Genomic DNA, 16,257 nt, shown 5'->3' with positions numbered 1-16,257 from the left:
GGCGGCGACTGCGAGAGGAAGAAGATAGCACCCTATTCTCCTTCACAAGGAAAATTTTAAAAATTTCTTTAATGTTTTATCTTTATGAGATCATGTAATATCACTAAATTTACTGTTGTAATAATTTCATGATGTATGTAAGTCAGATTTATGCTCTACATATTACAAAGTGCTGTATGTCAATTTTATCTCAATAAAACTGGAAGAAAAAATAAAAAAGAAATGCTTAAGTAAGTGTTAGTCGCTCAGTCATGTACAACTCCTTGAAATTCCATGGACTGTAGCCTTCTAGGCCCCTCTGTCCATGAAATTCTCAGGTCAAGAATACTGGAGGGGGTTGCCATTTCCTTATCCAGGGGATCTTCCCTACTCAAACATAAAACCCAGATCTCGTATTGCAGGCAGAGACTTTACCTTCTGAGCCACCAGGAAGAAAACCTTACTAGATGTATCATTGTTGTTCTTTACTTGCTAAGTCGTGTCCAACTCTTTGTGACCCCACGGACTGCAGCACACCAGGCTTCCCTGTTCCTCACTATCTCCTAGAGTTTGTCCAAGCTCATGTCCATTGAGTCAGTGATGCTATCAAACCATGTCATCCTCTGCTTCCCTCTTCTCCTTTTGCTTTCAGTCTTTCCCAGCATCATGGTCTTTCCCAATGAGTTGGCTCTTCACATCTGGTGGCCAAAGTATTAGAACTTCAGCTTTAGTCCTTCCAATGAGTATTCAGGGTTGATTTTCTTTAGGATTCTGTCTTGATCTCGCTGCAGCCAAAGGGACTATCAAGAGTCTTCTCCAGGACAACAGTTCGAAACCATCAATTTTTGGATGCTCAGCCTTCTTTATGGTCCTACTCTCATATCCAAACATGACTACTGGAAAGACTATAGCTTTGAAAACAGAAACCTTTGTCGGTAAAGTGACATCATTGCTTTTAAATATGCTCTCTAGGTTTGTCATAGCTTTTCTTCCAAGGAACAAACATCTTTTAATTTCATGGCTGCAGTCACCATTTGCAATGATTTTGAAGCCCAAGAAGAGAAAATCTGTCACTGGCTTCCACTCCTCCCCGCCCCCCACCCCACAACCTTCTATTTGCCATGAAGTGATGGGACCGGATGCCATGATCTTAGTTTCTTTAATGTTGAGATTTAAGTCAACTTTTTCACTCTCCTCTTTCACTGTCATCAGAAGTTTCTTTAGCTCCTCTTCATTTCCTGCCATAAGTGTGGTGTCATCTGTATATCTGAGGTTATTGATATTTCTCCTGGTAATCTTGATTGCAGCTTGTGCTTAGTTCAGCCTGGCATTTCCCATAAAGTACACTGCTGCTGCTAAGACGTTTCAGTCGTGTCCGACTCTGTGCAGCCCCATAGACAGCAGCCCACCAGGCTCCCCCATCCCTGGGATTCTCCAGGCAAGAACACTGGAGTGGGTTGCCATTTCCTTCTCTAATGCATGAAAGTGAAAAGTGAAAGTGAAGTCGCTCAGTCATGTCCGACTCCTAGAGACCCCATGGACTGCAGCCTACCAGGCTCCTCTGTCCACATACACTACATATAAGCTAATTAAGCAGGGTGACAATATACAGCCTTGATGTTCTCCTTCCCTGATTTGGAATCAGTCCATTGTTCCATATCCAGTTCTAACTGTTGCTTCTTAAGCTTCATACAGGTTTCTCAGGAGGCAGGTAAGGTGGTCTGGTATTCCCATCTTTTTTAAGAATTTGCTACAGTTTTTTGATTTCCACACAGTCAAAAGCTTTAGCGTGTCAATGAAGCAGAAGTAGATGTTTTTCTGGAATTCTTTTGCTTTTTCTATGATCCAACAGATGTTGACAATTTCCTTTCTGGTTCCTCTGCCTTTTCTAAATTCAGCTTGAACATCTGGAAGTTCTCAATTCACTTGCTGTTGAAGCTTCACTTGGAGAATTTTAAGGATTATTTTGCTAGCATGTGAGATGAGTGCAATTGTGAGGTAGTTTGAACATTCTTTGACATAGTCTTTCTTTTGGATTGGAATAAAAACTGACCTTTTCCAGTCTCCTGGCCACTGTTGAATTTTCCAAATTTGCTGGCGTATTGAGTGCAGCACTTTTAACAGCATCGTCTTTAAGGATATGAAATAGCTCAGCTGGAATTCCATCACCTCCACTAGCTTTGTTCATAGTGATGCTTCATAAGGCCCACTTGACTTTACATTCCAGCATGTCTGGCTCTAGGTGAGTAATCACACTATCATGGTTATCTGGGTCATGAAGATCTTTTTTGTGCAGTTCTTCTGTGTATTTTTGCCACCTCTTCTTAATATCTTCTGCTTCTGTTAGGTCCATACCATTTCTGTCCTTTATTGTCCTTTATTTCATGCCCATCTTTGCATGAAATGTTCCCTTGGTATCTCTAATTTTCTTGAAGAGATCTCTAGTCTTTCCCATTCTATTGCTTTCCTCTATTTCTTTGCATTGATCACTGAGGAAGGCTTTCTTATCTCTCCTTGCTAATTTTTTGAACTCTGCATTCAGATGGGTATATTTTTCCTTTTGTCCTTTGCCTTTCACTTATCTTCTTTTCTCAGCTATTTGTAAGGTCTCCTTGGATAACCATTTTGCCTTGTTGCATTTCTTTTTCTTGGGGATGATTTTGATAACTGTCTCCTGCACAATGTTGCAAACCTCCTTTCAGAGTTCTTCAGGCACTCTATCAGATACAATCCCTTGAATCTATTTGTCACTTCCACTGTATAATTATAAGGAGTTTGATTTAGGCCATACCTGAATGGTATAGTGGTTTCCCCTTTTTTTCTTCAATTTCAGTCTGAATTTTGCAATAAGGAGTTCATGATCTGAGCCACAAGTCAGCTTCCAGTCTTGTTTTGGCTGACTGAATAGAGCTTCTCCAACTTGGACTGGAAAGAATATAATCAATCTGATTTCAGTATTGAGCATTTGGTGATGTCCATGTGTGGAGACTTCCCTTGTGTTTTTGGAAGAAGGTGTTTGTTGTGACCAGTGCATTCTCTTGGCAAAACTCTGTTAGCCTTTGCCCTGCTTCATTTTGTACTCCAAGGCCAAACTTTCCTGTTACTCCAGGTATCTCTTGACTTCCTACTTTTGCATTCCAGTACCCTATGATGGAAAGGACTTTTTTTTTTTTTTTGGTGTTAGTTCTAGAAGGTCTTGTAGGTCATTATGGAACTGTTCAATTTCAACGTATTCGGCATTAGTGATTGGGGCATAGACTTGGATTACTGTGATATTGAATAGTTTGCTTTGGAAATGAACAAAGATCATTCTGTCATTTTTGAGATTGCACCCAAGTACTGCACTTTGTACTCTTCTCTTGGGATTCTTGCCCACAGTAGTAGATATAATGATCACCTGTATTAAATTCTCCCATTCTGGTCCATTTTAGTTCACTGATTCCTAAAATGTCAATGTTCCCTCCTGCCCTTTCCTGTATGACCATTTCCCATTTACCTTGTTTCAGGGACCTAACATTACAGGATCCTATGCAACACTGTTCTTACAGCATTGGACTTTACTTTCACACCCACATCCACTTTCACATCCACAACTAGGCATTGTTTCCACTTTGGTTCAGACTCTTCATTCCTTCTGGAGCTATTTCCCTGGTCTTCTCCAGTAAAATATTGGGCCCCTACTGACCTGGGGAGTTCATCTTTCAATGTCATATCTTTTTGCCTTTTCATATCGTTCATGGGGTTCTCAAGGCAAGAATGCTGAAGTGGTTTGCCATTCCCTTCTCCTGTGAACCATGTTTTGTCAGAATTGTCCACCATGACCCGTCCATCCATCTTTGGTGGCCCTACACAGCATAGCTCATAGTTTCATTGGGTTAAGCAAGGCTGTGATCCATATGATCAGTTTGGTTGATTTTCTGTGACTGTGGTTTTCATTCTGTCTTTCCTCTGATGAGTAAGGATTAGAGGCTTGTGGAAGCCTCCTGATGGGAGGTACCTGCTGTGGGGCAAACGGAGTCTTGCTCTGATGGAGGGGTGGTCATACTCAGTAAATCTTTAATTCAACTTTCTCCTGATAGGTGGGGCTTGTTCCTTCCCTCTAGTTTGACCTGAGAACAAACTATGGTAGGGGTAATGGCAGTAATGGTAACCTCCTTCAAAAGTACTTATGTCAGCATGCTGCAGCTCCCAGGACTGTTGTATTCAGTGCCCCCGAACCATTGGCAGGCCACTGTCGACCCACACTTCTGCTGAAGATTCCTGGACACTTACAGGCAAGTCTGGCTCAGCCTCTTGTGGGGTCACTGCTCCTTTCTCCTGTGTCCTGGTGCACACAAGGTTTTGTTTGTGCCCTCCAAGCGTCTGTTTCTACAGTCTTGTGGAAGTTCTGTAATCAAATCCCACTGGTCTTGAAAGTCAAATTCCCTGGGGATTCTCAGTGATTTTGCTGGATCCCCAGGTTGGGAAAACTGTTGTGGGCCCTAGAACTTTTGCAACAGTGCAAGAATATCTTTGGTATAATTGTTCTCCAGTTTGTGGGTAATCTGCTTGGTGGCTGTATGGTGGGACTAATGGCAACCTCCTCCAAGAGGAGTTATGTCACATGTCACACCTCCCAGGTCTGCTGCAGCCAGAGGCCCTGTCCCTGCAACAGGCCAGTGCTAATCCATGCTGCCTCAAGAGACACGCAAACACTCAAAGGCAGGTCTGGCTCAGTCTCTGTGGGGTCTCTGGGTCCTGGTGCACACAAGGTTTTATTTGAGTGCTTGGAGCATCTTTGGCAGGTATGAGGTTGATACATATATGCATACATCAACTCTTTTTTTAGATTTTTTTCCCATGGAGGCCATTACGGAGTATTGAGTAGGGTTCCTTGTCCTAAATGGCAGTTTATTATTAGATGTCTTTTTTATATAATGGTGTGTATATGGGCTTCCTTGGCAGCTCAGTGGTAAACAAATTGACAGAAATTCAGGAGCTGCAGGGGATGCTGGTTCAACCCCTGGGTCAGGGAAGATACCCTGGAGGAGGGCATGGCAACCCGCTCCAGTATTCTTGCCTGGAGAATCCCTAGGCAGAGGAGTCTGGCAGGCTGCAGTCAATAGGGTCACAAAGAGTCAGACACTTTTGAAGTGAATTGGTATACATGCAAGCAGTGTGAGTATGTCAAACACAGTCTCCCAATTTATCCCTTCTCTCTTCATCCCCTGGTAACCATTTGTCTGTTTTGTACATCTGTGACTCAGTTCTGTTTCCTTTTAAAATATTCATCATATAAGTGATATTAGTCTTTCTGTGTCTTAGTTCAATCACCATGAGAATCTCTAGGTCCTCCCATGTTGCTAAAAATGGAATTATTTTGTTCTTTTTATAGTTGAGTAATATTTCATTGTACATATATACTGCATCTTTATTAATCCACTCACCTGTTGTTGGACAAACCTACCTAAGGAGGCAAAAGATTGTATGCAGAAAACTATAAGATACTGATGAAAGAAACCAAAGATGACACAAACATAATGATAGACACACCATATTCTTGGATTGGAAGAATCAATATTGTGAAAATGACCATACTACCCAAAACAAGTATGATTCCTATCAAATTACCTATGGTATTTTTTCATAGAAATAGAACAAAAGATTTTGCAATTTTAATGGAAACACGAAAGACCCTGAAAAGCCAAAGCAATCTTGAGAAAGATAAATGCAGCTGGCACATAAATGGTAGTGAATATATATTTTTGGAGTGAGTGAATGAAAGATTGAATTCTTTAGTCCTTGAGGTTAGTTTCTACTTGAAAACCATGTTAGAAATCCACTCCATATCACACCCCCAAGAAGTTATTGCTGGGTTAGAAATTAACTGTTCAAAAATACTGTGAAACTCATTCTTTAAAAAAAAAAAAGCAAAATTGATTATTTTTAATGATTCCAAACTGTGTAAGAACTTCCTAAACACAAAAATGCTAAAATAAAAAACACATTAAACTAAATAAAATATTATGATGAGATAAAATATCACAATAAAAAATTTAGGAAAAAATAATGAACACTACTCACAAGGAGTTACTATTCTTAATATATTAACACTTTCATACTTTTAAAGAAAAACTTTAAAAAATTAAATGTGCAAAAGATATAAACATATTTCACATAAGCAGTAGTTACATGGATAAACATATGAAAATTTATGACCATATTAGTAATCAAGAAAGGCAGGTGTGGATGAAGACAAATTAGCCAAGATGGGTGGCTAGGCTCTCTTGCTTCATGTTCTGTAAACAATGACTTTGCATGGTTGTGTAACAGCTGAGACTGCTTATAGCATTGCACATGCATGTCACAAGGTACACACTTGCTCACAGGGTTGTGTGTGGTTATGTTGTTTTATGTTATGACTGCTGCTATGGCTGCTGCTTCATCAAGAAGAGATGCTGTGTTATGGCTGCTGTGCCAGCCAGGAGAGAATAAGTGTGTCTGCCGTTCCTATAGTTCCTTGAGTCTTCTTCTAGCCTCTTAGCTCATGCCTTGTCTACCCTGGGTTCGGCGAACAGTGTGAATAGTGTGAACAGCAAGACAATTGGTGTCACAAACAAGATCAGCAATACAGCAGGTATTAATTATATGCCTATCAAATTGACTGAGATGGAAAAGCACAACAACTTAATGCTAGTTCAAGTGAAATTTGATATCATAATACATTTGAAGACATTTGTGGAAAAGCAGTTCTGTGTTGTGTATGAAGAAACTTGAAGTATTTCCACCCGGCTCCTCTGTCTATGGGATTCTCCAGGCTAGAATACTACAGAGGATTTCTGTTCCCTTCTCTAGGGAATATTCCTGACCCAGGGATTGAACCTGGGTCTCCTGTACTACAGGCAGATTCTTTACCATTTGAACTGCCAGGTGAAAGAGTTATTTCCTAGGCAGGTTGTTAAGAAGTCTAGGGGTCCCCAAGGAGAGAGGGGTCTGGAATACTCAAGGAGGAAGAAAGGACAAACTTCCTTTTTTCCTCTACATTCCTTAGGATTATGTATCCTGCCTGAGGACAGTCTCTGGATTAAACGTGGCTGATCATGTTATCTTAAAATGTAAATTATGGGAGTAGGTCTGGTCTTTACAAGGATTATATAACAATAATGTATCCTGCCTGAAGGCAGTCTCTGGACTAAACCTTCTAGCTAATTCTGTTACCTTAAAATGTAAATTATGGGAGAAGGTCTGGTGAGGTCTTTACAACCTCCAGACATTCTTTGGATTCATTGGAGAGTATATAACTTCATTGCTAACACTAGCTAGGGGGTACTCTTTCTACCCCCTTCTGATGTCTATGTTAGAAGCTTTCTCTATCTCCTTTATACTTTAATAAATCTTTATTACACAAAAGCTCTGAGCAATCAAGCCTCGTCTCTGGTCCCGGATTGAATTCTCCTCTGGAGGCCAAGAATCCCGGCGTCTTGTCATGATTCAGCAACAACCTTTCACAGGGAAGCCCACAAGTATTCTATACCCTCTGATAAATTATCTTAGGGGAAATTACATTCAGAGAATGCTTTCTATATATTTTTATCATAGCATAACTTGTAATTTAGAATGTGAATGCAACACAATTATTCAATATTATGGGGAATTGTAATTAATGTATATTCATTTGATAGAACATTAACCTAATTATTTAATATCCAGTCCCATTTTACACACTTCAAAGTGAAGAAATTTACTTCAGGGGATTGGTTATGGGGATGTCAATGGGCTGGAGTGAAAGCTGGGGGAAAAGTGAAGGAAATGTCAAGTCTTTGCCAAAACTGGAGCCCCACATTCCCCACACTACTGAGCTGACTGAGATGCTGCATTCTAGGGTTACTGAGGGGACCCTTCCCTGATGCAGCCCTGAGTCCTGCATCCCACCATTGACACTGAAACTGCCTTTGGAGTACTGGAACCTCCAGTTCCTGCATGGTTCTCAATAGCTTACAGCTACTTCCAGAGATATTCATCAGAAACAAGAAAAAAGATGCAATTTCTTCCTTTTTCTCACTATTTAGAACCTCCCAGGGCTTGCACCATCAGAGTCTTCTGGGAAACCATGTGACAAAGTGGTTAGAACAAACCATTTGCAGGCTGAAACCCTGGAAGACATGGGAGGCTCCAGCCCCCGAGTGTAGGCCTTTTAAACAGGAGTCACTCTCTAGACAAGGATGTCATGGACAAAAGATGGCATGGAAAAATACTCAACATAGTTTGAGAGCACACATATAGAAAAAGGTTCAAAAGAATTTTCCTGCTAGTTTCATGATGGTGGGGTTGCTTCTTGCTGCCTTGTTTATCCCAACTACCTGGTGTGTGATATACAATTTGTAGATATTTGTAATCTCAAGCAAAATAAAACTGTTAAAGCATGGTGTTTGTCTGATAGATTAGATTATGGCCCCTTTAAAATATTTTCTTTGTAATGGTTTCTGTTTTTATATATATATATATTTTCTATAAACAAGATGTTGACATTTCAATTAAAAAAAAAATCCTAAAATGCAGTGCAACACAGATTGCAGCCGAGTAAAAAAAGAAAGAGCACAATCAGCAAAGCATTAATAATGAAGAGTGATCCAGATGAAGATGTAAAGGATACCCTCTCAAATTTGTCTCAACTACGTTACTGATTATTGGTACTCTTTTTGACATATCAATTAGACTATGAGTTTCAGGGTCTATATCTGTGAAAGATAAGACAAACACCAATACTTTACAAAATATTCTTGAAGATTACATGGGGAGATATATATATATATATATATTATATGAAACACTTTTAATGTGAAAGGGCTAAGGCTTATATTAGATATATAAGCTAATATATATTTCATAGATAATTTATTGATGATGGTAAAGATTTAAGATTTTGTCAATACTGGTTAAGAGTTCTACTTTAATAATAAAAGTGGCTAAAAATGAGAAAAAATCAGAAAAGTGCAGTACAGATATTTGTTACTTTTAACTCTCTTGATTTCATTATTCTACAAAGTCCCAGAGGGAATTTATCTATAGAAGACCATATTCCACTTCCTTAATAGGCTTAGTAAAACCAGGGATGATGTCACTCTCCTGTTTCTTTTTATATAGTTAATTGTGGCCACTTTCCATTAGTCCATCTAGATGAGGCTTTTGGCATCATCTGATTTTGGGGTCAATCAGATAGGAAGACAGGAAAAAAGAATAAAAAGGGTAACTATTATTATTTTTACTTGGGTTTCTGTCACATTCTGTTAATGTTTGGACTTATTTCTAATTTTTTTCACTATTGTCTATTTCCCTGGAGAGAAGCAAATGTTTCTTTTTCTTGAATCTTTCATATTATATTTATTTACAATACACACCCTCCTACATATTATATTTATTTACAATACACACCCTCCTACATTATTGTACTTTCTTTTCTTGAGACTGAAGTTAATAGAAGAAAAGGGACTAATTTTACTTGGTATGGGTATTATTTCTGGATGTAAGAACATTGAAATAAATGTCTCAGTCATATCTGTTTCCTAGAGGAAATCTACAGTTGGTAGCTAATACCCAAATTGTAGACTGTGGAGGGAACAGTGGGTTTTACAGTATTTATGCAGTATTACAGACTCTGTGTCCCAACTCCTGAGCTGAGACACGAGTCTAGGCAGATGCCCCAGGAACCTGAATTATTTAATTTGTAAAAGGAGAAAATAAGATGAGTAAGTACTTCATAGGCTCTTGGGGACAAAATACACAGTAATGCAATAAAACAATTGCTTAAGAGCTGTCAGATTAATGTAAGATTTGTTACTAAGCTACTACTACAGTTAAGAATTACTCAAGTTTAATAAGCACCATTTTGTTCATTTTGAACTCAGGCAATTTGGTAGAGAAAAGTAAGAAAAAAAAATTGGTCTCCCTTCTGAATAGGAAGGCCAACTGTTTTTTGTGGTACAAACAGAATTCCCTTATCTGTCTGGTGTCCTAGGTATTCAGTGTCGCTTGAACACAGTGACTTTCATTTACCAAAGAAATGAAAGTCCCACTTCCCACTTGCCCTCTGCTTTCTTTTCATTTATTCAACAAATAGATCTGAGGTGTTCACTTGTACCAGCCACTGAACTGGTCCTTGCTTCATTCTGACCACAAATAGACTCAGTCACAGGTGTATTTCGTCTTAATTGTACAGTTTAAAAATTTTACACAGATGGAGCTCAGCATTCATTTACCAGTGAAGGTAGAAATTGACAGAAATATATGTTAATGCAATGTGTGGCAAATTTGTTGTATATCTATGTTAAATCACCAAATTCACTTTCAAAGTTGTCTGCAGCTTCATCACTCTAGAACATGGGATTGTTAATAAGCTGAATATTGTAATCAGTCTTGGGATTATTGCAAGAACATAAAATATATTTGAAACTGAAATTCTACTTGAAATACTACTGCATCATAAGCATTTCTAAACTCTTCCCAGAAAGTGGAGCCAATATTTCCTCTTGTTGATCAGATCAGATCAGTCACTCAGTCATGTCTGACTCTTTGTGACCCCATGAATTGCAGCACGCCAGGCCTCCTTGTCCATCACCAACTCCCAGAGTTCACTCAGACTCACGTCCATCGAGTCAGTGATGCCATTCAGCCATCTCATCCTCTGTCGTCCCCTTCTCCTCCTGCCCCCAATCCCTCCCAGCATCAGAGTCTTTTCCAATGAGTCAACTCTTCGCATCAGGTGGCCAAAGTAGTGGAGTTTCAGCTTTAGCATCATTCCTTCCAAAGAAATCCCAGGGCTGATTTCCTTCAGAATGGACTGGCTGGATCTCCTTGCAGTCCAAGGGACTCTTGAGAGTCTTCTCCAACACCACAGTTCAAAAGCATCAATTCTTTGGCGCTCAGCCTTCTTCACAGTCCAACTCTCACATCCATACATGACCACAGGAAAAACCATAGCCTTGACTAGATGAACCTTTGTTGACAAAGTAATGTCTCTGCTTTTGAATATGCTATCTAGGTTGGACAGTCAGCAAAAACAAGACCAGGAGCTGACTGTGGCTCAGACCATGAACTCCTTATTGCCAAATTCAGACTTAAATTGAAGAAAGTAGGGAAAACCACTAGACCATTCAGGTATGACCTAAATCAAATCCCTTATGATTATACAGTGGAAGTGAGAAATAGATTCAAGGGCCTAGATCTGATAGATAGAGTGCCTGATGAACTATGGAACGAGGTTCGTGACATTGTACAGGAGACAGGGATCAAGACCATTCCCGTAGAAAAGAAATGCAAAAAAGCAAAATGGCTGTCTGGGGAGGCCTTACAAATAGCTGTGAAAAGAAGAGAAGCGAAAAGCAAAGGAGAAAAGGAAAGATATAAACATCTGAATGCAAAGTTCCAAAGAATAGCAAGAAGAGATAAGAAAGCCTTCTTCAGTGATCAATGCAAAGAAATAGAGGAAAACAACAGAATGGGAAAGACTAGGGATCTCTTCAAGAAAATCAGAGATGCCAAAGGAACATTTCATGCAAAGATGAACTCTTGTTGATAAGGACTTATAAAACTTAACATTTAACATGTAAGAAAATGAAAAGCTCCAAAATGTAATCTGCCTGATAAAAATTTTAGGAGAAACTACTAATTCTCTTAAGAAAGTTCAGGTGTATTTTTTTCCTACTGTTCTTAATAATTTATTTTGTATGTCTTTTAATATTCTAGTTTAAATCACATTTATGTAATATTTCTCCCTCATTGACTGATTATGATCTCCTTAAGTGTAACCAAGTTTAATTTTTTTTTTTTTTATTTGTCTTCAGCATTGAACACAGATATGTACTGTGAGCAGCAAGATAGGGGACAGATTACATGGAGTCAGAGACTTCTCAGTGTTATTCAGTTTTCCTTTATGCATCTTTTTCCATGAAAACTTGATTGCTGTAGGCAATAAAGCAGATAATGCTTGCAAAACAATGAATGCCTTGTCTTGTAAATGTCTGTGACCTTCTAAATGCTAGTTCTGTTCCCCGATATTTGAAACAAATGGCAGGAACTATAAGGAGATGAAGTTGCAGAAGCATGTACTAGATAAAATAGAGAAGGGATTCTCTATGAAACTCTGCTTATCCACAGTTAAAATTGGAAGTATATATTATACTTATTTATATTTATATACTCTTATTTGCTTTAATATATATTTACGTAGAGTTTGCATCAGGACATCTCATGACATTGAACTTTGGCAAACTTACTATTAGTAACTGATTGTTTTAACCCACAATATATTCACCAAAAGACAAGTTGTGAATTCTTTCTCTTTCGAAGAATGTATTTAATTGAAGGAATCTTATAATCCTCAAATCTACAACCCCATAACATCTCCTCTTATTAGCACAACTGGATTGCATACATGGCTGTGCATGCAGGTGTGTATGTACACACAGACAAAAACACAAACGCACATGCAGCAGAAGCTCACTAAACATTAATATCAGGTGGTCATATTGCATGACCATATTGCAATCTATTAATCACAAAGCTCTCCTTGCTTATCTAGGTGAAACTTTATGGACAACTCCACCTGGGTGGCCAACCACACTGGACAGTTGGATTTCATCCTCATGGGACTCTTCAGTCAATCCAAGCACCCAGCTCTCCTTTGTGTGGTCATTTTTGTGATTTTCCTGATGGCCCTGTCTGGTAATAGCATCCTGATCCTTCTGATACATTCTAATGCCCATCTTCAAACTCCCATGTATTTTTTTATTAGTCAGTTGTCTCTCATGGATGTGATGTACATTTCTGTCACTGTGCCAAAGATGCTCATGGACCAGGTCATGGGTGTGAATGAGATTTCAGCCTCTGAATGTGGAATGCAGATGTTTCTCTATTTGACTCTAGTAGGTTCAGAATTTTTTCTTCTGGCTGCCATGGCCTATGACCGCTATGTGGCCATCTGTCATCCACTCCGTTATTCTATTCTCATGAACCATAGAGTGTGTCATCTCTTGGTGTCTGGCTGCTGGTTCCTGGGATCAGTGGATGGCTTTATGCTCACACCAGTCACCATGACCATCCCCTTCTGCAAAACCAGGGAGATCCATCACTTCTTCTGTGAGGTCCCTGCTGTAATGAAGCTTTCCTGCTCAGACACTTCCCTGTATGAGACACTCATGTACCTGTGCTGTGTCCTCATGCTCCTCATCCCTGTGACAGTCATTTCAAGCTCTTATTCATTCATCCTCCTCACCATCCACAGGATGAATTCAGCAGAGGGCAGGAAGAAGGCTTTCACTACTTGTTCTTCCCACATGACTGTGGTCATCCTGTTCTTTGGAGCTGCCATCTATACCTACATGCTCCCCAGTTCCTACCACACCCCTGAGAAGGATATGATTGTATCTGCATTTTACACCATACTCACTCCTGTTCTTAACCCTTTAATCTATAGTCTTAGGAATAAGGATGTCACAGGGGCTCTAAAGAAAATGTTAAACATGGGATCTGTCACAATACTGTAAATTAAGGCATTTTTGTACTAATGGTTTATTTTCCTTCACTGTACATCAGAAATATATAGTCTTTTGCCAATATTATTCTTCAGAATTTCATGCCATGATGTAAATCCCATATTCATCCCTGAGAGAGTTGATAGGCAGTCCAGGGCCCTTCCAGTAGGAGGTGAGCATTCTTTATGCTTTCTTTAAGCCTTGTGCAACAATGTATCTTGCCCTAGAACTGGCCTTTCTTTAGGTCCAGAGCTAATGATCACACAGCATGATGTCTTACTCATGGAAATGCTTTTATTAAACATTTCTTATACTACATTATAATTTTTTAAAAATAGATGAAATTAGTTTAAAATCTGAGTAATGCATGGATCCTACCTGGAAGGAATTTGAACTGTAAATGTAGTTTGTGCCGTAATTGTAATTGCTGTTAATCAGTCACTAAGCCATTTTTGACTCTTTGTGACCCTATGGACTGCAGCATGCCAGGCTTCTCTGTCTTCCACTATCTCCCAGAATTTGCTCAAATTCAGCATCTGGGTGTTTTCCAGTGAATCAGCTTTTTATATCAGGTGGCCAGTGTATTGGAACTTCAGCTTTAGCATCAGTCCCTCCAAAGAATATTCAGGGTTGATTTTCTTTTAAGATTGATTGGTTTCATCTCCTTTCTGTCCAAGGGACTCTCAAGAATCTTCTCCAACACCACAGTTCAAAGACATAAATTCTTTGGTGCCTAGCCCTCTTTACAGTCCAACCCTGACATCCATACATGACTACTGGAAAAATCAGAAGTTTGTCTATATATACCTTTGTTGGTAAAGCAATGTCTCTGCTTTTTAAAACGTTGTTTAGGTTTGTTATAGCTTTCCTTCCAAAGAGCAAGCATCTTTTAACTTCATGGCTACGGTCACCATCCATAGTGATTTTGAAGCCCAAGAAAATAAAATCTGTCACTGCTTCCACTATTTCCCTTTCTATTTGCCATGAAGTGATGAGGATGGATGCCATGACCTTAGGTTTCTTTTCTTTTTTCTAATGTTGAGTTTCAAGCCAGCTTTTTCATTCTGTCCTTTCACTCTCATCAAGGTGCTCTTTAATTCCTCTTTTCTTTCTGTTATTAGAGTAGTATCATCTGCATATCTGTGGTTGTTGATATTTCTCCCAGGAATCTTGATTCCAATCTTGTGATTCATCCATCTTAGCATTTCACATGATGTTTTCTGCATGTAAGTTAAATAAACAGGGTGACAATATATAGTCTTGTTGTACTCCTTTCCCAATTTTGAACCAGTCCATTGTACTGTGTCTGGTTCTAACTATTGCTTGTTGACCCACAAACAGATTTCTCAGGAGACAGATAAGGTATTCTGGTAACTTAATCTCTCTCTATTCACAAATGATAAGATCTTGTATATTAAAAATTCTAAGAAATATAAATAAATACTACTGAATTCTATTAGTTCAGGACAATGTAAGAGAAATGTGCAAACACTGTATTTCTAAATGCCAGGTATTAACATTCTGAAAATGAAATTTAAAAAACAAATAAGCAAAGAATAAAATATCAAGAATTTGGGGAGAAATTGAACAAAAATACTGTTAAGATTCATACCTGAAAACTACAAAAGTTTGTTGAAAAATTCTAGAAAGACTGAAATAAACATAAACACATCTCATATTCATAAATCAAGGATTTAATATTATTAGGATGGAAACACTGCTTAACTTAATTTACAGATTGAATACAATCTTTGTCAAAATTGCAGCTGGCTCTTCTATAGAAATTTGGAAGCTGATCCTAAAATTCATATAACATTGCAAAGTACTTTGAAAAGCCAAACCAATAAGCAGAAATAATAAACTTGGAAAATTCTGCTTCCCAATTATAAAAATTGCTACTAAGCTACAGATATCAAAAGAGCATTCCACTTTCATAAAGTGAAGTGAAAGTTGCTCAGTCATGTCCAACTCTTTGCAACCCCATGGATTACACAGTCCATGGAATTCTCCAGGCCAGAATACAGGAGAGGGTAGCCTTTCCCTTCTCCAGAGGATCTTTCCAGCCCACTTGCATAAATATAGACATTTAGATCAATAGAGTAGGATTTTTTGTCTAGAAACAAACACACTTATAGGCAATTTATTTTCAATAGAAGTTCCAAGACAGCAGGGAAATAATAGATGATTTAACAAAAAGCACTGCAACAAGTAGATACCCATGTGTAAAAAAAAAAAAAAAAATGAAGTTGGTCCCCCAACTCACAACTTACACAAAATTAACTGAAAATAAAGACCTAAATTCAATGATAAAAATATAAAGCCCTTGGAAAAAAAAGATATGAGTAAATCTTCTTGACCTTTTGGCTTCTTAAATATGGTACTAAATGAACCAGATTTCAAAAGAAAAAAAAAATTCATTTCATCAAACTAAAAAACCAAGTCCCCCGTAGAATGGAAGAAAGCCCCCCAGGCTCACCTGAGTTCCAGAAATTTGTCCAAGGACAACCATTTAAAGGTGTACCACTAATCAGAGTGAGGGAAGGAGGGATTGTGTGAATAGGAGTGATTTTGTGAGTAGAGCAAGCCTCCTATTCACACAATGAATGAAATGAATCCAAGAGAGTGTGAGTGGGTTAAACAAGAAAGAGAGTAAACAAAGAGGACAGATAAATGGAGAAAGAGAAATGGGATACCTGGATGGATGAAGGAAGAGTGGACATAGGAGAGTCAAAGAGGAGGAAAGAAGAGTAAATACCAGGAAGAAAAGTTG

At 38.6% G+C, this 16,257-nt stretch overlaps 1 protein-coding gene across 1 annotated transcript; it reads left to right on the top strand.

Moving 5' to 3' along the window:
- The first annotated feature begins 11,803 nt into the window (after positions 1 to 11,803).
- Positions 11,804 to 14,705, top strand: LOC147369237 (olfactory receptor 2T29-like). Its single transcript, XM_086413613.1, has one exon. The coding sequence runs from the start codon at positions 12,546 to 12,548 to the stop codon at positions 13,497 to 13,499; it is 954 nt and encodes a 317-aa protein (XP_086269739.1). The 5' UTR covers positions 11,804 to 12,545; the 3' UTR covers positions 13,500 to 14,705.
- Positions 14,706 to 16,257: the final 1,552 nt, after the last annotated feature.

Source organism: Bos grunniens, chromosome 7, assembly GCF_055505025.1.
Source record: "Bos grunniens cultivar Pamir isolate PY7600 chromosome 7, Bosgru_T2T1.0, whole genome shotgun sequence".
NCBI classification, from domain to species: Eukaryota; Metazoa; Chordata; class Mammalia; order Artiodactyla; family Bovidae; genus Bos; species Bos grunniens.
Note: the sequence above shows the minus strand (reverse complement) of the source record. Positions and strands in the feature narration are given on the sequence as shown.

Bases quoted from the DNA above. Each gene is read 5' to 3' on its own strand.
- LOC147369237 (XM_086413613.1), top strand. From the start codon at position 12,546: ATGGACAACTCCACCTGGGTGGCCAACCACACTGGACAGTTGGATTTC.